The sequence below is a fragment of the Bubalus bubalis genome, chromosome 5 (assembly GCF_019923935.1).
Source record: "Bubalus bubalis isolate 160015118507 breed Murrah chromosome 5, NDDB_SH_1, whole genome shotgun sequence".
NCBI classification, from domain to species: domain Eukaryota; kingdom Metazoa; phylum Chordata; class Mammalia; order Artiodactyla; family Bovidae; genus Bubalus; species Bubalus bubalis.
In genome coordinates, this window is record NC_059161.1 from 5,373,429 (window position 1) to 5,401,146 (window position 27,718).

Genomic DNA, 27,718 nt, shown 5'->3' on the forward strand with positions numbered 1-27,718 from the left:
GCAGATCAAATGAGTTTTTACATGTGTTTACAATACATTATAGTCTGTTAATTGTGCAATAGCATTATGTATGAAAAAAATGTACGTTCCTTAATTTCAGAATACTATGTTACCAAAAAGTGCTAACCATAATCTGAGCCCCAGAGAGTCATAGTAGTAACAAGAAAGACACTAATCATAGGTCACCATAACAAATATAATAATAGCAGTAAAGTTTGAAATCTGTGAGATTTACCAAATGTGACACAGAGACATGAAGTGAGCAAACACTGTTGGAAAATTAACACAAGTAGATTTTTCGGTGCAGGGTTGCCACACATCTTCAGTTTGTTAAAAACTCAATAAAGTGAGCAGCAGTGAAATGAGGTATGCCTATATGTCGAGTATTAATACTCTAAAGACTATTAATAAGAACTAAAACTTACCTAGTACTCACTGTGCCAGATGCTAATTCACACAATCCTTAAAACAGTCTCATGAGATATGTACTATTGTCTCCCTTTTCATATATGAGCAAACTGAAGACGTGAACTTTAATGGACTTTGCCAAGCCCAGGTAACAGGTTGATCTTGGGGCTGGAACTTGAACCCAGGCAGGCATCTGTGCACACCCCGCTAGAGCAGCTTCTGAGTAGCCTGTGGGGGGTAGGGTGGGCGAAACCCAAGCTCTAGGGCCTCATCTGTCTGTCCAGTTCTTACGGAGTAGAAAGGTGTGAGCAAAAGCGTAGATGCGAATGTGTGATGCATTTGCCAGATATGGCAAAGATGCCAGACAGCATGACAGAGCAATTTAGACATTTTGCTGTGGGCCAATGTGTATTCATTCAGATGCAGAGACTTTTATTTGATTAAGTTGCAGATTTAGTGAGCATTTCCATTATATTTTGTTTAAGGAACTTCTTTCTCCAGTTACTCTAGTGCAGAAAAACAGCCATGTGAAATTGTTTTCATTATTATGTTCACCTTGTAACTACTAAAGAACATAGTAACTTTTCTTTTCTCATTTAGTTATTACTTACTGGGGACAAGTATTTCTTATTGTGACATTTCTGGAACTGGTGTGAACTGGAGTGATAATCCTCCAACATGTGAAAGTAAGTATGTTGTCGCAATGTAGAGCAGCAATTCTCAAACTTTTGGCCTCAGGACTCCTTTATACTTTCAAATTAACATAGACACCAGTGAGCTTTTGCTTATATGGGTTATGTCTATTGTCATAACAACAATGTGTATAGACATAACCCATATAATGTTATGGGTTATGCTGTGTCGATTCTATTATATTAATCCTGAAAAGTTTTCAAAATAATTATTTATTAATTCATTTTTAAGAATAAATGTGTACCTATTAGTATATAACACATATTTAATGAAAAAAAAAATTCTAAAACAAATAATGCTTTTGTTTTACATTTTTGCAAATTTCTTCAATGTTTGGCTTTAAGGAAAACATCAGGATTTAGTCACTTGAAAAATCACAAAATTTATAGCCTCTGGAAAATTTCACAATATAGTTGTAAGGATGAAAGTGAAAATGACAGTAATAATTCGTATTAATGTGAAGAACTGACTTAGCAAACAGATACATTTACAAATTATGAAGCATTTCTCAACTAGCACTGAGTTCTGTTTTTAATCAGGATCATATTATATCTTTAAATTGTCAGCATCTCTTATGATGAGAACAAAACTTAGTTTGGCCTTACAGGTAAATGTATGTATCTCATGTAGATATTTCATGACTTTAAGAAAATGAGTTTTATTCTAGAAATTCATTTGTAGATTAATAGCTTGAGTTTAGGATAATATATTTTCTCATAAAAAGCTTCTTCTAAATGGATAGTGGATTCACAACTAGCATATAGCAATCATATGGTAATGAATTTATTGAAGGCAATTCATAGGACTTTACTAATGCTGTTTAATCCTTTACCCTTCCCTTTAGTCTTTCATGTTCTCTTTTTTTTTTTCTTTTTAAGAGATTTTGTGTCAACCACCTCAAGAAATTCAAAATGGAAAATACACCAATAGCCACAAGGAAGTATTTGAATACAATGAAGTAGTAACTTATAGTTGTGATCCTTCAAATGGACCAGATGAATATTCACTTGTTGGAGAGAGCAAGCTTACTTGTATTGGAAATGATGAATGGAGTAGTCAACCCCCTCAGTGTAAAGGTAATAATATTTCTATTTATTTCCTTCTTAATTTGTAAATACTGTAGAAACTGTGTAAATAGTTTTACCTATAAGTAAAAGCAGTCATATATGCTGGAGTCTCCTGTTAAGTTGGTTTCTAATTTGATTTAATATCAGTCAAACCAAATAAAAACTAGTTGTGGAGTTTCCAACCTCTCACCCGGCAGGTTCTTGGCATTCCAGTTGATACATGGCAAACCACTGTGCGTTTGCATGAGTTAAGACTGTTTTCCATGAAAGCATCAAAATTCAACACACTTTTTCTTAAGTATTGTCTTGTATTACAAGAAGTATGACAGTGTGGCTGCAGGAAGTGGTAGTATAAATTGTAAGAGATGTAAATTGTCTCATAGATATGATTGATAAGTGCTTGGGAAAATCTTTTTTGTAAAGAATATTTGAGTTGTTAGAGCTTGATCAAAAAGCAGGGAGACACTGGAGGGATTTTTCCTCTTGAAAGAAAGGATCTGCTGAATAATAGCAAAATATTTTCTCAAGTGAAGAGAGACTATTCTTATTACCATATTCTAGACAATAAGAAAATTTTTACAAATCTTGAAGAATTGAAATCATTTGGAGTACATTATCTGATCAAAAATGGGGTGAATGTATAAATCAAAACATAATCTAGTATATCCCCAAAGATTTGAAAATTATGCAAGACACTTAAAATTAATAAATCAAAGACAAAATAACAAAGGAAATTAGAATTTCTTTAAGCATAGTAAAAATAAGATACAAAATATCAGAACCTGTTGGGTACAACAGAAACATTGCTTCAAAGGATGTTTAAAGCATGAAGTTACTTATATTGGAAAATGAGAAAGGTCTCAAATCAATAACCTAAACTTCCACATTAAGAAACTGAAAAAGAGCAAATAAAACAAAAATAGGAAATAATGAAGACAGAGAAAAAGCAAGGAAATTGAAAAGAGAAATAATATAGAGACAGTCAAGAAATCAACACCTGCTTCTTGTAGAAGATCAGTAGAATTGATAAACCTATATGCAGTTTGACGGAAAACAGAAGATACAGATTACCAGTATCACAAGTGAAAAAGATGTCAAGAAATATACTGTAGACATTTAAATGACAATAAAGGAATAAAACAAACAACCTTATGCCTGTAAATATAACAGGTTAAACCTTTCTCTCATGAAGATTTTGTCTTTTGTTATTATGGTATATCACATGGACTGATTTGCTTATGTTGAACCATGTTTGTGTGGAAAGAAATTTTGTCAAATGAGTCAACATCCATTCATGATAAAAACTCACCACATTGAGTACAGCAGGAACATATCTCAACATAATAAAGGTCATTTACAACAAGCCCACAGACAGCATAATACTCAAAGGTGAAAAGCTGAAAACCTTTCTGAAATTCAGAAACAATACAAGGATGCCCACTCACCATTTCTATTCAACATAGTATTGGAAGTCCCAGCCACAGCAGTCAGAAAAGAAAAAGAAATAAATTATCCAAAATAGGAAGGAATAAGTAAAACTGTCACTATTTACAGATGACATCATACTCTATATAGAGAATGCCAAAGTCTTCATAAAAGCTCTAGTTCAGTCACTCAGTTGTGTTCAACTCTTAGCAACTCCAAGGACTGCAGCATGCCAGTCTTCCCTGTCCATCACCATCTCCTGGAGCTTGCTCAAGCTCATGTCTATCAAGTTGGTGATGCCTTCCAACCATCTCATCCTCTGTCATCCCCTTCTCCTCCTGCCTTCAGTCTTTCCCAGCATCAGGGTCTTTTCCAGTGAGTCAGTTCTTTGCATCAGGTGGCCCAAGTATAGAGTTTCATCTTCAGCATCAGTCCTTGCAATGAATATTCAGGACTGATTTCCTTTAGGATTGACTGGTTTGATCTTGCAGTCCACGGGACTCTCAAGAGTCTTCTCCAATACCACAGTTCAAAAGCATCAATTCTTCAGCACTCAGCTTTCTTTATAGTCTAGCTCTCAAATCCATACATGACTACTGGAAAAACTGTAACTTTGACTAGATGGACCTTTGTTGGCAACAATGTCTCTGTTTTTTCATATGCTGTCTAGGTTAGTCATAAAAGCTACTGGAAGAACTTAATATATGAATTCAACAAGGTAGGAAGATATAAGATGAACATGGAGAAATCTGTTGTGTTTCTTTACCCAAATAATGAAATGCCACACCAAGTTAAAAAAAAAAGAATTCCATTTAAAATTGTATCCAAAATAAATAAAAAGCACCTAAAATTGACTTAACCAAGGAAGTGGAAGACCTATATACTGAAAACTGTAAGATATCAGTAAAGGAATCTGAACAATTTTTAAAGAAATGGAGAAATATACTGTGTTGTTGGATCTTGGATTGGAAGAATTAATATTGCTAAAATGACCATATTACCCAAAGCAATCTACAGATTTAATGCAATTGCTTTCAAAATACCTATGACAAAACAAATAATCCTAAAATTTATATGGAAAAGATCCAGAATTGCCAAAGCAATCCTGAGAAAAAGAAACAAAGCTCTAGGTATATCCTTTCCTTAACTTCAGGTTGTTCTGCAAAGCTACAGTAATCAAAGCAGTGTGATACTTGGCACAAAAACTATAGATCAATGAACAGAAGAGAGAGCCCAGAAATAAATCCATACACCTGTGATCAATTAACCTATGACAAAGAAGGCAAGAATATACAATGGAGAAAAGACAGTCTCTTCAACAAGTGGTGCTTCAGAAGCTGGACAGCTACATATAATACAATGAAATTAGATAGAACCATATACAAAAATAAATTGCACATACAAAACAAACTCAAATGGTGTAACAACCAAAGTGTAAAACATGACACATAAAACTCTCTGACAGAATTGTAGTAATATTTTCTTTAAGTCAGTTTGCCAAGGCAAAAAAAAGGGGGAGGAATAAATGGCACATAATCAAATTTAAAAGCTTTAACACAGCATGGGAAACAATCAACAAAACCAAAAGAACCTATGGAATGAGAGAAAGTACTTGCAAATGATGCAAATGACAAGAGGTTAATATCCAGAATCCACAAACACCTCGTGTAAGTCAGTATTGAAAAAAACAAACAACGCAATTAAAAAATGGGCAGACCCGAATCAACATTTCTCCAAGAGAGACATACAGATGGCCTACATGTACGTGAAAAGATGCTCAGCATCATAAATTATTAGAGAAATGCAGATCAAAAGCACAGTGAAGTGTCACCAGTCTTCAGAGCAGCTATCATCAAAAAGTCTATAAGTAATAAATGTTATAGGGGGTGAGGAGAAAAGGGAACCCTCCTAAACTGTTGGTTGGAATGTAAAGTGGTACAGCCAGTAAAGAAAGCAGTCTGGAGGTTCCTTAAAAAACTAAGAATAGAACTATGATCTGCAGACTCACTCCTGAGTATACATGTGAAAAAGCAGTCTCTAATTCAAAAAGGTGCATTTACCCCAGTGTTCATAACATCACTGTTCACAAGACAAACAACTCATGTGCCCATCAGCAGGCAATTGGATTAAAATGTTTTGTGTTTTTGTGTGTGTATATTGGCCTATTACTTGGTTTTTTAAAAAGAATAAAACACATTTCAGCAACATGGATGGACTTAAAACACACACACAAATATTATATGATATCACTTGAATGTGGAATCAAAAAAATAATACAAATGATTTCAGACTCAGATGTAGAAGACAGACTTACAGTTACCAGTGGGAAGAGGGGAGGGAGCAGCAAGTTAGAAGCATGGGATGGTTAACAGATACAAACTGCTATACCTGAAATAAATAAGCAACAAGTATTTAGCAACATGGACGGATTTAGCGAATATTGTGCTTAGTGAATTAAGTCAGACATAGAAAGACAAATACTATATCACTTGAATGTGGAATAAAAAAAATACGAGTGATGCTACATACAAAACAAAAACAGACTCAGATGAAGTAGATAAATATATAGTTACCAAAGGGATTAGGGAGGGACAACAAATTAGGAGTAAAGGATTAACAGATACAAATTACTACACCTAAAATAAGCAGCAAGTATTCTACCATATAGTACAGGGAATTATCTCGAGTTTGCCTGGCTCAGTGGTAAAGAACCCATCTGCCAGTGCTGGAGACACAGGAGACACGGGTTGGGAAGACCCCCTGAAGGAGGACACGGCAGCCTCCTCCAGTAGGCTTGCCTGGGATAATCCCATGGGAGAAGGACACTGGTGGGCAAAGGGTCAGACCCGACTGAGCAGCTGAGCATGCACGCACAGGGAATGATATCCAATGTCTTGTAATAATCTGTACTGGAATATAATCTGGGAAAAAAACAAGTAAGCAAATCGCTGCGCTGCACACCTGAAACTAACACGAGATAGCAAATCTACTATATTCAATAAATATTTTTCCAAAACCTCATGAAGTGTGGTGCAGGCCCCAGGTCCTCACTAGGGTATTATTATACCGAACATTTAAGGAAGGAATAAATAGCAGCAGCCCTATACAAAGTCTTCAAGAAAATTAAAGAGATGGGAATACTTCTTAACTCATTTCATGAGAACAGTGTTGCTCTGATACCAAAACCACAGAAACACTGCAAGACAAGTGTTATACAGTATCCAAAGTGGGCTTACAACTAAAACTTTTTAACAAAATATTAATAAATCAAATCCTTTCTTAAAAAAACAAGAGTGCATCATAATCAAGTGAAGTTTATTCTATGAATGCATGAATGATTCAAATTTAAAAATCAGTGTAATTTACCATATCAAGAAACTTTGAAGGAAAAAAAAAATGACCACCTTAATAGACGCAGAGAAAAAACATATGACAAAATTCATCATCTTTTCATTATAAAACTCAGCAAATGAGGAATATAAGGGAACTGCCTGAAGCTGACAAAAGGCGGCTATAAAAATTCCCCAGCTAATATTATAATTAATAGTAAAAGACTGGTTATGTTTAAGGTAGGAACAAGAAAAAAATGTCTTCTGTTAAAACACTACTCAGCCTGGTATTTGGAGTTCTTAGATAGTAGAACAAGCCATACATATTGACGAGTAAAGGAATAATATAGACTTTATTCAGTTACAAGATTGTTTTTGTAGAAAACTTGAAAGACTGAAGTTTTACCGGGATCAGCACACAGATATCAACCGTACATCTATACACTAGTAAAACACCAATAGAAATTGAAAATTTTCAAGTACTATTTACACCAACTTGAAAACCCAAAATACTTGTATGTAAATCTAGCAACAATGTGAAATATTTAAATGGTAAAAATAACTAAACCTAAGAAATTAAACAAGACTTTAATAAATAGAGAAAAGTCAGTGATTATGGGTTAGAAAATACAATATAATAAGGATGTCTATCCTCTATGATTGATCTATAAATTCAGGACAATCCCATAAAATCCCAGCAGAACTTGACAAAAAGATTGTAAAATTTATTTAGAAAAATAAAAGAACTAGAATTGTCAATAGAAATTTAGAAGAAAGAAAAAAGTCATCTCGTTCTACCTGCTGTCAAGACTTCTGATAAACACTGCTGTGAGGACTGTAATCAAGACAGAGCAGTATTGGTGAAAGGTCGGCCATGTAGAGCGTGGAACAGTAGTGTCCAGAAATACAACCTTTCAAAAAAAACCCCAAACAAACCCTCAACACTATGTTAGCACCATTTGCAAATATTTACTCACAGTGAACCAAAAACTTAAATGTGAAATCTAAAACCAAAAGATTTTTGCTTTAGCAGATAGGAAATATTTGTGCCTTAGTCAAAGGCACAAATACAACTCTTAAATACAACTCTAAAACCATGATTCTTTAAAGAAGAAATGTTAATATACTGCTGCTGCTGCTAAGTCGCTTCAGTTGTGTCCGACTCTGTGCAACCCCATAGACGGCAGCCCACCAAGCTCCCCGTCCCTGGGATCCTCCAGGCAAGAACACTGGAGTGGGTTGCCATGTCCTTCTCCAATGCGTGAAAGTGAAGTCGCTCAGTCGTGTCCGACTCTTAGTGACCCCATGGACTGCTGCCCACCAGGCTCCTCCATCCATGGGATTTTCCAGGCAAGAGTACTGGAGTGGGGTGCCATTGCCTTCTCCGGTTAATATACTGGACTTATTAAAACTCGAAACTTCTACTTCAAATACATTATTAAAAGAAGGAATAAAATGAGCCATAAATTGGGAAGAAACATTTACAAAGTACATATCTGCTAATGGACTTGTATCTACAATATAAATAACTCTCAAAACACAATCAGAAAACAACCCAGTTTTTTAAAATGGGCAACATGAATATAGACCTATTGCACCAAAGAAAATATATGGATCCCCAAATACATGGAAAGTTGCTCAGTGTCATAGTAAATTACAGAATGGACTTTAAAACTACAATGAGATGTTAGTAAACAGCTATTAAGAATAGCTGAACAAATAACCCCAAAACTAAAGACTAACAATACGATTAATAGGCAAGAATATACAGCAGTTGGAACTCTTAAGGCATTGCTGGTAAGAATACAGAGTGATACGAATATTATGGAAGACAGTTTGGCAGTCCCTTATAAGGTTAAATATACACTTACCATACAACTCAGCAATGTAAGTAAAAAGATGTATGTTTATATAGAAACCTGCATGAGAATATTCAAAGCAGCGTTAGTCATAATCATTCCACATTGGAATTAACTCACATGTCCTTCAGCTGGTAATGGATGAACAGCCTAATCTGTATCCATGCAATGGAATAATACTCCGCAATAAAAAGAAATGAGTTCTTGAATCATGCAACAAAGGAATCTCCAGTGCATTACACTAAATAAAATACCCATACTCAGAGGCTGTGATTCTATTAGGACATCCTGGGAGAGCAACGCTATCAGGCAGGAAACAGATGAGTGCTTGGCTGGGTGGGGAAGGTGGTTGAGAACTGGAGGGTTGATACAAAGTGACATGAAGTATGTGGAGATAATGGAATTTTTGTTATTGTGTTGGTAATTACATGATTATTTTGGTGTATGAAAGCTAATACAGTTGTACACCTTAGAAAAGGGTGAGATTTACTGTCTGCACTTTGTATCTACTAAACCCAACTGACAAGAAAATCATTAGGTGCAATTAGGAGCATATTGGCCCAACAGTGAAAAAAAAATCAGGGAACCTGAAGACAGGGCAATAGAAATCGAGCATGGTTTGAAAAGAAAGATTAAAACAAGAGAGAGAGACAGAAACCTTTGGGAGAAAGAGCAAACAGCTGAACATACATCTAATTGGAGTTTCAGAAGAGAGAACAACGCAGGAAATCATTTCAGAAATACTGGCTGAAAATTATGTAAATTTGATCCCAAACAACAACCCCACATATCTGGGAAATTCACTGCCCTTAGCAGAATAAATTTTAAAAATTTACCAAGAAACCCCCAATTAAGCTAAGCACAGCATGTTTGAACTCCTGGAGACAAAAGAGGCAGCAGCCAATGAGAGGGAGAAACAGACAGGAAAGCTTGTCTCCTTTTTCTTCTCACCCCAAGGTGAGAGTGACAGCTGACTTTCATGGAACTATTGAAAGTAAAAGACAATTTCTGCTAATATGCTGAAGGAAAAACAAAACCCCAAAAAACAACACTTAATGTAGAATGCTGTGTGAATTTGTCATTGGTCAACTTGGATTATCCTGGAAAAGGGAAAGGCTACTCACTCCAGTATTCTGGCCTGGAGAATTCCATGGACTGTATAGACCATGGGGTCATACTCAACTGAGCAACTTTAACAACCTGGATTATAAGAATTGATAAGGAAGTTCTTCTGGCTGAAGAGAAATGATACCTGACGGAAATTCAGACCCAAAGAAAGAGAAAGAACACTCTTCTGGTTTAAAAGGCTGCATATTATCTGCCCCTTATTTGTCATTTGGATTTAATCTCATAAGATGTTCTCTTGAACTCACTACTCAGGCAAGTGTTTTCTTGATTTTTTTTCCCCCAATTCTGCCAAACCCATTAATAGATACTAAAGTCAACTAAGACAGGATGAGTACTTTTTATGAGTGGAGTAGAATGGGACAGGAGAAGGCAATGGCACCCCACTCCAGTACTTTTGCCTGGAAAATCCCATGGACGGAGGAGCCTGGTGGGCTACAGTCCATGGGGTCGCTAGAGTTGGCCACGACTGAGCGACTTCACTTTCACTTTTCACTTTCATGCATTGGAGAAGGAAATGGCAACCCACTCCAGTGTTCTTGCCTGGAGAATCCCAGGGACGGGGGAGCCTGGTGGGCTGCCGTCTCTGGGGTCGCACAGAGTCAGACACGACTGAAGTGACTTAGCAGCAGCAGCAGCAGCAGAATGGGACATACCACTACTAAGATTATTTCAGGCCTGTTGGTTTATATACTGGTTGACAGCATAAAATGCGTTTCTTGATCTCTGATTGTAGCCCAGAATGTTTGGAAAACACTGCCCTAACTCCACTGACCTTTATTTCTTGAACTTCCTAGCTTCTGTGTGCTGTTGCCTCCTGAAAACTTTCTTTTTCGTATCTCGGCATGGCTAGCTTCTTTGCAACTTAAATTTGAGCTCAAACGTTACCTTCTCAGAACAGCTTTTGCTACCTTTCTAAAAGAGTAAGGTATATAATCAGTGTCAGAATGATCTTAAAAAAAATCCTCAAACTGAAGAAAATTACTTTTGACCTTACCCTGAGTTTGTATCTGGTAGTCAGACGGTTCTCAAAACTTGTCAGTAATGGAAAGAAAATGTAGAAAAGCAAATGAACTATGACAGTCTGTTCTAGGTTTTTAAAAAAAAAAAAAACACATTGCTAGATTTCTCTAGATCCCTTTACCTGGAGTTCAGATGCTCAAAGGTTTCTTTTTTCTTTTTTTCCCCCAATTAGTATCTTTTCATTTCTTTCCTGTTTCTTCCCCCTGGAATTACTTTGCACTAGTTTTTCTGGTCCCGTGTAGAAGCGGCTTTCCATTAATTCTGGAATTTCTCAATTTTTCAGTGGTCAAATGTGTATATCCAGCCATTGAACATGGAACGATAGTCTCAGGATTTGGACCAAAATATTACTACAAAGCGACGGTTGTACTTAAATGCAATGAGGGTTTTAACCTTCATGGCAACAGTATAGTTGTCTGTGGTGAGACCAGTACTTGGGAGCCTGAGCTACCAAAGTGTATTAAAGGTAAAAATACTATCTTCCTTTTGTTTTTGTTCTTTATTTCTTTCACATTAAATATCAATGATGCAAGAAAAACTGAAGAGAAACAATGTTCATATTTAACTGTGTTGTATTCATTTCTATGATAGTTGTATGACTTCAAATTCACAAGAAATCTGCTGCAGCGATTTTCTGCCTTTGTAGGGTCTTAGCATTTCATGTACATAACACAGGTATATAAATGTCTCTTGCTAGGCATTCTTAAATGTAAAAATGGATAGCAGTCATTTTTCAGAGTAAACTGAAGCATAGGGAGTTTTACCTAAATAAGTCAAGAATGAAAGGCATAATTCATGTGAATGAAAAGACAGTATTAATGCCCAAATTTTTGATTCAGTCTCCATTATTTTGTTTTCTAGTGTCGATTCCTTCCAGCACCCACTCTCCAATTCCTAGTACCCAACCTCCAGTTCCTAGTACCCAACCTCCAGTTCCCAGTGTCTCAGGTTTAGTAACTTCCTACATATATTTTTTTCAAAAATCTTTTAAATTCCTGGTGAAAATGCCAGTAGTAACTCCCAAATGTTTGATCCTATCTGCATTTTTTTTTTCCAGTGTCGACTCGCAGCACCCAACATCCAGTTCCCAGTGTCTCAGGTTTAGTAACTTCCTACATATATTTTTTCAAAAATCTTTTAAATTCCTGGTGAAAATGCCAGTAGTAACTCCCAAATGTTTGATCCTATCTGCGTGTTTTTTTTTTTTCCCAGCGTCGACTCGCAGCACCCAACATCCAATTCCCAGTGTCTCAGGTTTAGTAACTTCCTGCTTATATATTTCAAAATCCTTTACATTCTTTTGATTTTTTTTCAAAATCTTTTAAATTCCAATGATTTATACTCATTTATCAATTTTAGTAATGAAATATTCACAGCCTTTTTAGTTCTTAGATTGAGTGATTCTGAAATTATGTGCAGTCTGCAGATATAAGCAGATAGCAAGTTAAGTAAACTTTAATATGTTTACTTATGTGTAAAATGATTTCTAACCTTCCTTACTTGAGTTCAGTTCAGTTCAGTTGCTCAGCTGTGTCCGACTTTTTGCGACCCCATGCACTGTAGCACGCCAGGTTTCCCTGTCCATCACCAACTCCCGGAGTTACTCAAACTCGTGTCCATTGAGTCGGTGATGCCATCCAGCCATCTCATCCTCTGTCATCCCCTTCTCCTCCTGTCCCCAATCCCTCCCAGCATCAGAGTCTTTTCCAATGAGTCAACTCTTCGCATGAGGTGGCCAAAGTATTGGAGTTTCAGCTTTAGCATCAGTCCTTCCAATGAATACCCAGGACTGATCTCCTTTAGGATGGACTGGTTGGATCTCCTTGCAGTCCAAGGACTCTCAAGAGCCTTCTCCAGCACCACAGTTCAAAAGCATCAATTCTTCGGCTTCCTTACTTAGTGATAGTAAATTTAAAGTGGGATTCATTTAAAGCACTTAGCATAGCCCCTGGTATCTATAAAGCTCTTAAAAGGCAGTTTGTACCAGTTACACTCAGATTAATATTAGTGTAGAGGAAGGTCCACAGGTTCTATTTTTTAGCATGTATGTTTTCTGTGTCATCAACACGGATGATTTATTCATTTTAAAAGTGATCTCTTGACACCTGTACAGGGTGTCTTCTGGGTCCAGGACTGTTTCCTTTCCCAGGCTGACCAGCTTGGTTCTTTTTTATAAACTGGGAGATTACCATTGTCTCTAGAATGAGACTAGTATTTCTACCACCTCCGTCACTCCCCCACTCCTAACAATTATTGTTTTTCTCTTTACTGAGCGTTTTTTGTTTTGGATGTTTTTGTTTTTGTTTTTTGAGGGGAAAGGGGGAATTGGCAACAGAAAGTAAGTGGTATAACAACTAAAAGGCAGAAAAAGCCCTTGTTTATTGGAATGAAATGGAGGAATTCTAGCAGGGACTGCTGATCAGCTCCTCTGCCTGAGACTTGAATGAGTATTTTGATATGTTGGAAGGAATTGTTTTCCTAAGTTCAGGGCTGCTATCTCTGGCTTGTATTTAGTTGCCGCAGAAGCTAGAGACTAGAGGAAGGGTGGAAAGAGCATCAGTCTGGGCAGACTTTTAAAGAGTTGACATAAAGGAAAGTGAAAGTCAAGTCGCTCAGTCGTGTCCGACTCTTTGCGACCCCATGGACTGTAGCCCACCCGGCTCTTCCATCCATGGGATTCTCCAGGCAAGAATACTGGAGTGGGTTGCCATTTCCTTCTCCAGGAGATCTTCCTGACCCAGGGATCGAACCCAGGTCTCCTGCACTGCAGGCAGATGCTTTAACCTCTGAGTCCCAGGGAAGAGTTGACATAAGCATTTCATAAAGGATTTATAAAGCACTGATACAGTTTAAAAGAAGAATTCTGAGGACAGATGTACAGTGAAGATAAAACTATGGATTATTTTAAAATATCAAAAATCAAAATTCCTCATGAGACTGTCAATCATTTTCTGTCATCAGTTAGTATGAAAAACATCATTAGCAACATATAATGGTGGTCAAGTAGATCAGATTTTGCAAATATGAAAAACTGTAGGCAAAATACTAACTGGAGAAGGATACAAGTTATGCAATAGGAAACTATATGGATGGTATTTTTTTAAAGAATCATATGTTTATTCTGAGCACGTTATTTTTATGGTTTGTTATTAGTTAACTTGTAGGATTTCCATTATATACAAAGGCACAGTGAACGTTCCCATGCAACATTCTTGTGCACTTGGGTAAACATGTGTTTAGGTTAACTTTACAGAAGTAGAATTGCAAAATTTAGGGAGTATATGTATTTTTCATTTTGAGAAATAATTCATTTTGAGAATCTTTATAAAAAATCAAATACCAAATTTAAATCCATAATTTTGTATGGATAAGGCTGGAGAATTGAATCTAATTTTCTGCTCCAGATTCCAAGCCCACTTCTCTAACCATGACTCCAGGACTAAGTCATCCAGGTTCAGTGGCTGAGCTTTTTTTTCATCTACACTTATTTATTCATGTCCTTCTTTAAATTGTTCTACATAGCTTCTGAAATTTCTTCAGTGTTTGTGTACCTTCTTTTTTCATTCTGATTTTGTTAATTGGGGCCAACTTTTTCTTGATGAGTGTGGCTATGTGGCTGTAAACTTCCCTCTTAGAACTGCTTTTTGCTGCATCCCATAGATTTTGGATTTGTTTTCTTGTTTTCGTTTTCTCCAGATATTTAAAAAAATTTCTTCCTTGATTCAATCAGTGATCCATTGCTTGTTTAGTAGCATATTGTTTAGCCTCCACAAATATACTTTTCTGTTTTAGTTTTAAGTATAATCACATCGAATCCATAGGGTTATTCTGACACCACAGTAATGATAAATTTGCTTGCTGTACCACAGAATATTGTCCTAGGAAATGTTACTGGACAAGAAGTAGAATGCTTTGGTATTGAATATAAATTTATAATATTTTGATACTACTTTTAATGACAAACATTAATGTAGTTTATATAAGGAGAATGAAATTATAAGAGTTTTTGTACAAAGTGAAAAAAATCAAAACCTGTGAACTTAGAGGACATTAAGCTCTATTGTTTTTTCTTTTCTTTTTAACTTGCATTTTTTTCCTTTCTTCTAGGAGATCCCCCCCGTCCTACTGAAGCATCACCCCCTAGCGGTGCTGAGGGTTTAGGTATTATTTTGTTACTGATTATAACCCTGTGTCATGTCATAAGGCCCTAGTTTTCTGTGTGGAAATATTACCATTGTCTATAATTAGAAAAGAAAAACATGTTAAAAATTGGTGATAATTGTTCAATTTGTAGTTGTAAAATTGCACATTTTAAGGAATTTTAAAGGTGCAGATCCTATGACATATTTAAGGGGTACTTTTAGACACATGTAGATAATACAGATTTTAGGAGGTTGCTCAACTTAGGATACCTAATAATAAGTTTACTTTTTAAAATAATAATATGGCTATACGTAGTCTAACACATATAACATTTAAGTTATTTTCCATGTAATAGTTTTACTTTGTAATGGCAATTTGTAGATGAATTTTCTTTCTGTTGGTACCTTGTGAACACAAGCCTTGAAGTACTATTGTTGGGTTAGTTTTTCTGTACAAGGGTGGGGTAGCACACTTAATGTTTGCACACGTAGTTCACACAGTATGTGTAAGAGAACTTGATGGAAGTATAGTTGTGGCAGTTACATGAACTATAAAGATTTACTGATAAGGAAATGAAGAAAAATAGCTTACTATTTTTAGACTAGTTTAGTTAGTCTTTTTATAAAATGCACTTTAGGCTTGTTATAGTTTCCCTGTGAAAACTGTGCTCACACTGGCACTCTGCCAAGAGAATCCAGTGCCATCTCAGGATGTTTACACTCGGTAATGTTTATGAAATAAAGAGCAGAGCTGTACAGGACATTGTACGCTGTGTTACCTGCTATACGTTACAGATAATAAAAGTAATGGCAGTTTAGAAGCAGAGGTGCTACTGACCACCGTTTCTAAGAATTAAGATTTGGTGGTATATTCAGTGCCCTCTGGATAGTCAAAAATGCATGTTTACGCTTCTGTGCATAGTGTTATCCATGTGCCCTGGTGTTCCCTTTACAGTCTTAATTTGCATTACTTTCAGCGAGTCTCCCTAGGGAGTTAGGGCCACGTCTTCATCTGGGGAGAAAGTGGGGTAGGAGCTGTGGTGATACAATGAAGACTCTTCATGGGTTCAGATTTATCCCACAGACTTCAGGGAAAAATAGACATTAAATGTCTAACTTAAAGTCGTAAGTAATAAAAGAACTGAATGTCGAACTAAACCATCCATAGTTGGATACTCACATTTTAAAAATGGTTTTCCTCCAAACTAGTGAATTCTAATTGTTAACCTTCACTAAATAACCTGACATGGTAGCCAGAGCAAACAGCAGTGAAAAGTGTTATTCCTTATTAAGAGTGTCACAGAGTTAGTGTCCTAACTCTGGAATCTGATCAGAAGGGTTCTGTGGTGCAGATAACCTGGAAACACCAGCAGTTGTGCTTAAACTAGATTGACAGTTTTTTTCCTTTGTGGTTACGGATGGTCTGGTGAAAAAAAGTGCAGCCCCTCCTAGGAGATGCCAGATACTTAACTTATCTCCCAAACTGTTTTCATTTTTCACAGGTGCAGGATACATCGTGCTAATCATTGTGGCTGTACGTAAGTGTCAATAAGTTTGATACCAATGGAATCAAAACATTGCTCTGAAGAAGTGTAGTTTTGTGTTTTTTTTTTTAGGGTTTTTCAATATTTATAGCTTTATAGCTTGAAATTAAGTAAAACAGGAAAACCTGACTTTTTACATAATACACTACCTTGTATTAGTGTTACTCTATTCCTGTCTATTCTGCCTGTCCACATACTAACAAACTCTAAATAATATATGTTGTTTCAAAGGTGAGTTTTCTTCATATGAGTTTTCATCCCAAATATGCTTTGGGTAATTTTGTAAATTAATCAAGAATTTCTGTGACTTACTGTATACTGTTTAATCCAAAGAATACAATATACTGAAGAGTCCAAATGGAATAGAAATGTATATGTGCTTAAATTAGATACCATTTTCTGGCCATGGGTATCTGAAAGCCGAAAATGAAAGTGTTAGTCACTCAGTCATGTCTGATTCTTTGCAACCCCACCAGGCTCCACTGTCTGTTCTAGTCCAGGCAAGAATACTGGAGTAGATTGCCATTCCCTTCTCCAGGGGATGTTCCCAACCCAGGGATTGATCCCAGGTCTCCTGCATTGCGGGCAGATTCTTTACCATCTGAGCCTCCAGGGAACCTCTGATCAGCATTCATTTTCTTCTGCTAGATTTTGAGTCTTGGCAGTGATTTCTCCTGGTCACGTGACATTTGTCTCCTGATTTCTCGTAGTTATTGGCATTGGATTATTGTTCTGCCTGTACCGCTGTTTTTGCAGACAAAGGAAGAAAGGGTAAAGTACAGCATGCTCCTTCATCTGTTGCTCCTCCTCACTGTTGACACTCTTTCGTGCAGTTTTTGTTTGTACTCTGTATTATGTGTTTTTTAAAAATTGCTCCTGCTTGAGTGTGCTGTGTGAATTACACATCTTCGCTGAAAATGTTTTCACCTGTTTTTAATATCACTGCTGTAAGAGTAATCTGTGCAGGTCGCATCAACTAATTATGATGTAAGAAAAATTTCTGTGGGATTTGAGGTATAAGTGCTGAAATGAATCATGGACCGCTTTGGGGTCTTCTCTACTCTAGGCATACCCAACTTCCTAGATTGGACTAATGACCAGGATTACATATAAAATGATTCCCTGTGGAGACTTTGATAGCTGTAGTCACTGCAGTTTTGACGGTGCAAGTTTTCAGTTGTCTGTATAATTTAGGTAGGTAGTTGTAAGAAGCTACATAGATGTCTCCTTCAGATACCAAATTTGTTTTTTTTCTTTTAGATTTGTTATACAGTTAAACTGGAGAATTTAAAGCAACATCATTTGATTTCCCTCTTATGTTCTCTTAATTTACTAGGTTGAAGTAAAACTGATGGGGTTAAACTAAAAGTTGCTGAGAGGGTAAGATTTACAAGGAACCTCATGAACTTTGTCTTTTTATCTATAAAAATGAAATAAGGGAGAGAGTTAAAATTGCCAAAAGGTACAAATATATAACTTGTACCTTTTAAACATCATTTTAAATTTTAATGAAGTAATTTAAAATCTAATGAAAGACTTAGAATAAAACTGGAACATAGACCAAAATTAGTGCTTTGATATTTCTAATTTTTAGTGATTTTTTTCCCTATTGCTTTGTAAATCAAACTAATAATTAAAAATGAATGGTATTAATGGCTTTATGATATTTATATTCCTTTTATTTTAATCACTGCATTTGGACTATGTAATAAAAGTACATTCTTCACTCATAAAGAGCTAAATATATATTTTTTTAATTTCTTGGTCATCTTTTAAAAATATCCACAGTGCCTTCATTTGAACCTTGAATCTTATATTTATAGAACATATAATATGCAGGTTTGATTTCTCTATCAGTAGTATATTTTTAAAACTGCATATACACAGGCGGTATAACATGGAAACACCATCAGTGAAATATTTGACAAGTCTAAAATTTGTTAACTAGAAGTAACCTCTAAAGAAAGCAGAACAAAATAGCTTTCTGCTCCTTACTGGCCTTTGTGTAAAACATCATTACACGAAAATACAGTTTCCTAACAAATATTAGCCAAACTCTGTCTACCAGTGAATGAGTCTTTTAAAGCTAAACAAGTATCTGAGCATCACACCCCCAGGTTAAGGTATCAGGGGCATTAGAGTTCTGAGATCCCATTTCTAAAGAGTTCCCCAGTGAGGCTGCTGCTGCTGGGCCTGGAGGACACTTAGAGAAAGCAGAGTGTAGACTGTTACCGATGTGCCCATCTTTAGCTTTGAAGAAGCACCATCAAGCTTATTGGGAAATGGTTCACCTGTTCAAGACAATGAAGTGGATTGTTTAAAGACTCCACATTTTTGTTGCATGCCTTTTTAAAAGAATGTGAAATAATACCTAGCTTTAGTTTGCTTTTCTTTTAAAAAGGTAATTATTTTTATTATTGATATATTTTTTGCACTATTGAATCTCCATTCTCCCCCACCCCAAATTGCTTTCATTGCTTTGGAAACTCCCTTACAAGACTGTAAACTATATGCAGTTCCTTCTCTATTTGTAGGGATAAATCTGGAAGCAGGATACCAGGCGCAAGAATTGCTGTTAATGGGAGTTCCCTGGTAGTCCAGTGGTTAGAGCTCACACTTTCACTGCCTTGGGCAGGAGTGCAGTCCCTGGTTGGGGAGCTAAGATCCTACGAGCCTCAAAACAAATCAAAAACACAAATTTGCTGTTAAAACTTGATACAAAATGGATTCAATATGAACTTGTATTTTCGATAATTTGGGAACACAGTTACCGTCCTACAGGATTTATACCAAAGCATGAAAATAAGTAGTTTTTTTTGTGGAGGGGATCTTAGGTCCTTGACCAAGGATCAGACTCAAGCTCCCTGCATTGAAAGAGCAGAGCCTTAACCACCGGGGAAATCCCCTAAGTAGTGTTTTGTGTGTTTTTTTTTTAAGATCATTAAATTATGAAAAATGGCCACAAGGTTAAAGCATTCTGCTATAGTTTTCTGTTTCTTAGCTCACAACAAAGAGGATAGGGTCCCAGGTGAGCTGACAGGCTCCATGTGCACACGCCTTCCTTTTCCCGCACAGCTTCCTTTCCTAACCAGCTCTTCTACCACACTTTCCAGACTTGGATCCACAGCCCTTCGCTCTCTCCTTTGCTCCTGCCTGAGTCCTGTTTGCATGTCCTGACTATGTGGTTCCAAACACCAGATGTCTTTTGTTAACATGAATGTTTTCAATTATTTGTGGTGAATATTTTTTTTTTCATAAATGGATCAATTTTCTCTGCTTGGGTTAAATCATCACGGGATAAGTGAGAGTTTGCTAAGTTCAGTAGAATTATTGAAATAATTTATGTATTTTAGTAATAGTAACTAAATACCTTTTTTCTTTTTTTCCATTAAGTATATTTATTACTTGTGCAATTGTAAACTATGTTATCTTAATAAAGATTGATCGAGAAATGTTGTAATTTTTAAGTTGTCTGCTTAAATGCATCTTACTGAAGCTTTTTTCGGATATACTGTAAATGGTAAATCCAGTTCAGCTGGTGGTGAGTGTAACGACACGGTCCAAAACTTGAATGGTCAAATTAACTTGAACATTTTTCTGCCTGGTTCTCAAATTCTTAACCATTCAACAAAGGCCTTAAAATTTTTAAGCAAGAACTAGTAAATAAAAAAGATTTTGTAATTAGTTGAGAGAGCGTATTTACAAAATTTAGAAGCATCCTAGAAAAATGGGAAGTCATATAATGCTTTATAGAGGTCTTCCCTCAGGTGGAAACAGTTGTGCACAAGAAGAAACTGTCCTTGATGCAAAAGATGCATCTGAAAATGGAGGATGTCATAACATCAGTTTCTGAGACAGTGTTACATGGGATTAATACAGGCCCCATGTATCGCCTCAAAGGCTGTGCTGCTGGAGACCAGGACTGTGTCTCCCCATACACTCTCATTCTGAGAAAACGAGTGTACATTATTCACTTGAGACTAGGCGGTTTCAGAAGTAAACATTATATGCAAATTTAGAGTCTGTTTACCTGCTGTATGATCTATAAGACTGCAAGGGTAAAGTTGCTTCTTGCACCAAATTCTTGGTTCAACTTCCTAATGAGAATCAGAAGAGACATAGTGTATGGGCCTAATTGTCAGCTTTACTTCCCTTCTCCCCCCTCATTGATTTTTACCCCATTTTTATGCCACTCTTGCTCCTTTTGGTGTGACCTCACTATTTTATTCAACACTTTCCCCTTCCTCTGTTCAGCACATACGTAACTGGTGAGAGCCACAGACAAGACATTTTATTTCTCTCTGAGAAGAGATGAGAGAAACGTTTGCTTTTATCATTAAAAGGTATCTGCTTTCTGTTGCATTTCTTTTCAGAGATGTCCTTTCTTCTGTAAAATACTTGATGAACATTTAGATATCGATATCCTGAGCTGAGCTAAGTAGACAGTAGACAGCAAGGAGGACATTTGGATTCTGGTTCCCCTCTTTGAGATTAGTGGTATTTATATTTTCTCCTTCCCTGTTTTAATGTAAAATAATATGCACTGACAGGCTTTTGCTTTGACATAGGCACCAACAGAGAGTAATGACCCTTTGACCTTTGGTCAGACTGTGACAAGTATTTTATATAGCCATTTCTTCAGGACTGTTGTGGAGAGCAATTCAATAGTTAGGCCTATCAATGAATCCTTGAAGATCACTATATTCTTCTATTTGAAGTGAATAAATACACTTTTTTTTCCCCCCTAGTAGTAGTGGAACACTTATTTTCTTAAACAGAAATGCAATATATGAGAAGAATAAATAAGCATTTATATAAACCTAAAGAAACAACTCAGCTCTACCTTCTAGCAGCTGTAAATCCAAATCTGGGGGAATTTTTTTAGTCTAATGGGAAATAATCAGATAGTAGGTCCACTTGAAGTTCACTTTTAGGTTTTTTTTTTTTGACAGAAACCAAACTACATTTTATGTAATTTTGGTAAAGAATTTCAGTTTCAGCTTGTAAATATTAGTTCTATAAAGGCATTTAACTGTTTCCCTCAGCCACTATATTTTTAGCATATAAAAAAGTAAATAAATCAGCACCAGCAAAAAGCCTCAAATTTTATGTGAAATGCATTCCCTTTAGCCATTTAATCCCCTCCATCTCTGGCTCTGAATGAAATGAATTGGAAGTTCTTTTTCTGCCTGAGTGTCTCTGCATAGCTAGGAAGAGAGGAGATAGACTTCCACACTCACGTGCAAGGCACTACCCTAGGTGACAGTCATGAACTTGAGAGCAGATTCCACAAAGACCAATAAGATGGGCAGTTCCTTAGTAAAAGCAGAGCGATGTCTTTGATCACAGGAGCAGAGGGGAAGACAAAAATATACCAACTACCCCGCCCTATGTATCTGCTCTGTTCTCTAAGGAGTCCTTTGAGGCTCCAACCAACCAGGAAAGCAGTTTTCAGACAGTCCATGAGCTTTCAAATTGTCTGTAAACGCTTGAAGTTACCTTAGTGAATGCTGAAGGTAATATGACATAACTGTAAGTAGTAACTCACTTTCACATTTTAATCATCTTTAAATAGCTTGATGTTATATCCAATGAGTTGTTTCTTTAACTTTATGTAAATGCTTATTTATCCTTCTCATATTGGATTTCTGTTTAAAATTCTATTTAAGAAAATAAGTGTTCCACTACTATTAGAGAAAAAAAAAAAAAGTGTATTCACTTCAACAAATAGCAGAATACAGTGGTGTTGGAGGATTTAGTGAGAGGCCTGACTGTTGAATCGCTCTCCACAACAGTCCTGAGGGCACGGCCAAGTAACAAGCACCGCGCGGCAGCGCTGGCTGGCTCATAGTGAAGCCTCCCCCTCCAGGGGAATAATGAAGTCTCCGGCGTTCACACGGTCAGCTCGTCATGAGGCAGGCACCCGAGGGTTCGCTGGGCCGACGCGTCCGCGTTGGGTTGTAGTCTGTCTGCTGTAGTCCGGTTCCGAAGCAGGAGTGGAGCTGCATTTCCCAGCTCCAGAGCCGGTGGTCCTGCATGGCTGCTGCGAATGTCAAAACTGGCTCCTCCTACGTAAAGTGAGCTCGAGTGCACAGTTACACATCAAAGACTTCATGGGGAAAAAATGTACAACCCATGGATGTTGGGTTACGTAAACTCTATGAAAGTTAATTTTCTTTTCCCTTTTTTAACGTGGCTTCTAGAAAATTCAAAATTCCCTGTGTGACTTGCATTATATTTCTTTGGAAACCGCTGGACTTGAATAACAGGGTTTAGAAAGATGTTCCTTGTTACCAAAAAAAAAAAAACAAAAACAAAAACACCAAAACAGTGTGATGTGAGTTTTAGTTACTTAGGAGACTCTAACCAGAATATGTGATTTCCTTGACAGTGAGGGGTAAATGAAGCATTATTGAACGTGAACACTCAGAATCATTCATTACCTTTGTATAAGTTTCATCTCAAAGCTGGATTTTAAATTGAATATTACGAAAACGTGCTTCTCTCTATTCTCTCCCGTTGGTCCTAAATTAAGATAGGAGGATATTTACTAAGTATATGCGACTGCCCTATTTCTTGTCTTGGAGGAAATCCAAGCTACAATACAGAATTAGAAAAAAGAGTTTGTAGAGTGAGCCTGGTTGAACATTGGAATAACTTTAAAAAATCATTTATTTCCTAGTTCACTGACTCTTACTAGTATGTAGCTGTTTTTTTTTTAGTCTTCCCTATTCTAAATGGGCTTCTGGAATTAATGTATGTACTTCATTATTAATTATGTTCATCTCTGATGCTGTCTTCTTAACCTTGCTTCTTAGGAAACCAGAATGTCACGGTACATACTGTTCTATTCCCTTATAGGAAAGCAGAATGTAGCGCTACGTACACCACTTATCAGGATAAAGCAGCCACTCCAACAGAATAGATGAACTGAACCGTTTCCAGGAACGCATGTATCATTCAGCCATGAAAATGAAGGAAATCTTGCCATTTGCCACAATACAGATGGACCTTGAGGGGATTTTGCTGGGTAATAAGTCATATAAAGAAAGACGTGTGTACTGTCTGATCTCACTTATACGTGGAATTGAAAAAAACAAGCTTTCACAGAAGAAAAATGAGCTTTGTCGATGTCAGCGGTGGGGGACTGGTGGGGGTGGGTTTGAGTAAAGGTGGTCAGAAAATACAAACCTTCAGTTATAGGGTGAGAAAGTACTGGGTGTAATTACAGCACAGTGGCTACCGTGAGTTACTCAGACTGTATTTATATTGGCAAGTTGCTAAGAGAGTGGATCTTAAAAAGTTCTAATCACATGGAAGAAAAAAGCTTTTTGTAGGTATTGACATTATCGAATCATGCTGTACACCTTAAACTTAACGCAATGCTCTCTCTCAATTTTGTCTCAATACTGAAGGAAAAAAAGTATAAAGATTATTTGCTGCTTTCTTACACTGTCAGAAATAAAACTGCTAAGCGATAGCCATAGGAACATTAAAACATTTTAATGTGGCAGAAGTATAGTCACTATTCTTTAATGCTTCTTTGAAACATGTATGAATTAGGTTTAAACGCCTTGCCTGTTTTTCCTTAAATAGCACTGGATTTATGGGGTAGGTCAACATGGCATTCCTGGTAGTGTTAAGGTAGGGAAATGTGTTTGTTTTTTTTTCTATAAGATCTCCAAACTCAGAGAACTATATTGCAAAATGACATTACATTTCATTTGCAAAGAAAGTGATTTTGGAATCTTTTTTTGTTCAGAGGTGATTACCAATTCTTAAGGTTCATTCTTTGAGTTTCTTAACTAAGAATATTACTGGAAAATACTCTTACATTGAATAGATTAAAATGCTATTTTTAAAAATGTGTAACCTCGTGGTAATTTAGAGATACTGTTGAGTTTTTATCTGGCATTTGTTCTTCACCCCTTTTATTTATAATAAGCCAGTCTGAGAAACCAAGAATTCAGCATCAGTTTCAGGCTTCTATACAAAGTTAGAGTACTCTTAGCACCCATGGCAATAATGCCAGCTCAGGACAAAGTGAACGCTGTGGCCTTATAGTTTTCTTAAGAAGAATTCCACTTTATTATTATTATTATTGTACTATAGTTTTGTTTTGTTTTGTTTTGTTTTACACAACGTTGTGTCTGTTTCTGCTGAAGAATTCTACTCTCTAAGAGAATTAGAATCCACTCTAAAGTCTGGCTCTAGGGGCTTTTCTCTGCCCACTTGGATAAAGATATGTCTGTCTTTACACATGTCATCAGAATGTAAGCAGTTTTGTAGGGAATAAATTCATCAGATAACCTCAGGTTGTATCAGAATCTTAAGTCTTTATGGGCTCCTCACCTCATCTGTAAAGGGCAGAGTAAAAATGAAGCCCTGTATTTCAGAAAAGCAAACTCAACTCCGTGGATTAGCTGTAGGTCACGCAAAGGGAAGGAAAAAGGAGACAGCTCAGGGGGGTCTGGACACTAGGGTGGAACAGACCCCAGCCCGCTTCTCTGTCCTCACGCCAGGGGCCACAGAGGAGGGACTCTGCTCTGACTCAGATTTTTACAGGTTTTGTTTTACACCTTAAAAAAAAATTTTTTTTTTTTTTTTTTTTTAAATTTTTTGGCCATACCTTGACATGCAGAGCTATCCAAGCTGAGATCAGACCTGTGCCCCCCACAGTGGAAGCAAAGAAACCCAAGCACTGGACCACCAAGAAGTGGAAGTCCTCACACTTCATAGTTGGTAGCACAAACTGGGCCAAAGAAAAGTTGCCTTAGAAAGGTACGAATGAGGACTCAAGGGTAAGCAAGAGTAAATGCAGGTTTTCTCCCTGAGAACATGTTTGTAAGGCCCTCTGTTAGTGGTCCTTCCCTTTGTAATCTTGGGTAAGGCATGTGGAAGAGAAGTTTGAACAGAATACATTCAGGAATTCTGAGACAAATCCAGAGTTGAAGTTCTGCTGCACCCTTTTTATCACATACTCTTTAAGAATCTAACAGTTTCTCAGAAGCATGGGGGTGGCTGTAGTACATATTTCTTAAAACCTCAAGGAAATGCTTTCAACCAAAGTTTATTGTGCTTACCAAAATAGACTTTCACAATAGTTTCCACTTCAAATTTAGTTTTTCCAGTGTAACATATGTAAGATTGAAATATGTGTACATATAAATAATGTTCTGTCAGCAAATAACTTGTCAATTACTTAAATATATGGAGAAACCATTTTTTTTCTAGAAATGTCTGTCTGAATGAGAGGGAAAAGTGTATTTGAATTTAAACTTAAAACTGCAAGAGTGAGTCCCCAGTGGAATGAGACGTCTCATGTCTGTATTGTTTTCTGAGAATTGAACCTTTGAGTCTGTTTAAAAAATAAAATGTCATTATGGAGAAGTTTCATTTGTGATGGTGCATTTATTTCCGGAGTGTTTTATCTCAGGTGAGAGTGCGCCTCTAATCGGGCCCACCTTCTGGAAGTGTTCCCCTCCCACAGTCACCCCTTCTAGCCCTCCAGTCTCAGAGCCTGAAGTCTGTCCAGGCTTCTCCCCTCCCAGCCTGCCTCGTGCCTCCCCTGCTCATGGCGTTCAGTCCCACCTTGTTACCCGCAGCATAATGTCCATTTCATGATGCTTGAAAACTTTCTGCAGTTAATGCCCAGCTTTTCTCCACCTGCAGCACTTCACATAGCCTGCTCTCAGCCAGCCAGGCCACCCATCCTGTGCTCACTGCTGTACCCCTGGCTCGCTGTTGCCTGAAGGCCTCTGGTCCTGTCTGATCCTGGGCATCACTCAGGCCCAGTTCACAGAATCCATCGTGTGCAGCCCTTCCTGATTCCCGCCTGGCTCTCAGCCTTCATGATTTCCTGGCCTTGAGGGAACACATACGTCTATGTGTGTGGTAGAAGACGTATCTTCCACATCACTTTTACACACGGGTGTAGCTGAGTAAAAACCCGGGTCCCAACCATGAAAGCATAGCATGTTTCTGAAGCACGGCTGCACTCTGGAATCCCCTGGGGATTTTTACTAATGCCTGGGCGCCCCCACCCCCTCCCCCTGTCACGCTGTTGACCTGGGGTGTGCCTGGGCATTAGGCATCTGTAAAGCTTCCCAAGTGATTATAATATCAGCTAAGGGAGAACCTCTGCGTTAGTGGTTCTTCAGCCTCAGAGTCCACGTCTGCAGGTGAACTTGCACATACAAACTTGTAACGACAGAGGTAAGTGTTTATATTTGCAAGAAAAAAATGTGTTTTTGTAATTCAGCCTGTTAAGTCAGAAAATGACTACGACTTGAATTAAGATCTTGTCACCCAGCTAATCCGAGGAAGCTATCTGGTTAAAAACAAAGGAAACAATCTTTATAATGCCAACGCTGAGAATTAGCTTGCCTATAAAGAAAAAACATTTTGCCAAATTTTATTTACCTGTAACCTGAGATCCAACCAGTCCATCCTAAAGGAAATCAGCCCTGAATGTTCATTGAAAGGACTGAAGTTGAAGCTGAAACTCTGATACTTTGGCCACCTGATGCGAAGAGCTGACTCATTTGAAAAGACCCTAATGCTGGGAAAGATTGAAGGCGGGACGAGAAGGGGATGACAGAGGATGAGATGGCTGGATGGCATCACCGACTCAATGGACATGGGTTTGGGTGGACTCTGGGAGTTGGTGATGGACGGGGAGGCCTGGCATGCTGTGGTCCATGGGGTCACAAAGAGTTGGACACGACTGAGCGACTGAACTGAATTGAACCTGAGGCTACTGTACTATTTTTGGCTGGGCTGGGTCTTCTTGCTGCACAGGGCTCTCTAGTTGCAGAAAGCAGGGGCTCCTCTCTGGTTGTGGTGCACAGGCTGCTTCTGTTGCAGGCGTGTGCTCTACGGTGCACGGGCAGCATAACTTCTGCCACGTGGTCTTGGTAGTTGTGGCGAAGTAGCTTAGTTGCCCTGAGATGTGGACTCTTAACCAGACCAGGAACTGAACCCTGCACTGGTGGGCAGATTTTAACCAGTTGTCCTCCAGTTGCTGTATTTTTTTTTTTTCATAAGATATACTGGGAGAGCTTTTATGGTGATAATGAAAAGTCTTCGTCTTCCAGAAATGAT

At 37.4% G+C, this 27,718-nt stretch overlaps 1 protein-coding gene across 39 annotated transcripts in view; it reads left to right on the top strand.

Annotated features, from left to right (window-relative positions):
- LOC102404366 (membrane cofactor protein) overlaps positions 1 to 26,005 on the top strand; it is a 39,116-nt gene extending 13,111 nt beyond the window's left edge. Inside the window, exons 4-14 of one of the 39 annotated variants that reach the window (XM_044942643.1) lie at positions 1,009 to 1,094; positions 1,980 to 2,177; positions 11,213 to 11,395; positions 11,791 to 11,877; positions 11,987 to 12,028; positions 12,142 to 12,183; positions 15,037 to 15,090; positions 16,574 to 16,605; positions 17,264 to 17,386; positions 17,952 to 17,995; positions 23,434 to 26,005. In XM_044942643.1, the coding sequence (XP_044798578.1) occupies positions 1,009 to 1,094; positions 1,980 to 2,177; positions 11,213 to 11,395; positions 11,791 to 11,877; positions 11,987 to 12,028; positions 12,142 to 12,183; positions 15,037 to 15,090; positions 16,574 to 16,605; positions 17,264 to 17,386; positions 17,952 to 17,981 (877 nt within the window). In that variant the 3' untranslated portion in view covers positions 17,982 to 17,995; positions 23,434 to 26,005. Of the gene's footprint in view, positions 1 to 1,008; positions 1,095 to 1,979; positions 2,178 to 11,212; positions 11,396 to 11,790; positions 11,878 to 11,986; positions 12,029 to 12,141; positions 12,184 to 15,036; positions 15,091 to 16,573; positions 16,610 to 17,263; positions 17,387 to 17,951; positions 17,996 to 19,728; positions 20,076 to 20,869; positions 20,959 to 23,433 lie in introns of those variants that run through there. The other 38 variants (XM_025285338.2, XM_025285339.2, XM_025285351.2 and 35 more) reach the window with 38 other exon arrangements.
- The last annotated feature ends 1,713 nt before the right edge of the window (positions 26,006 to 27,718 follow it).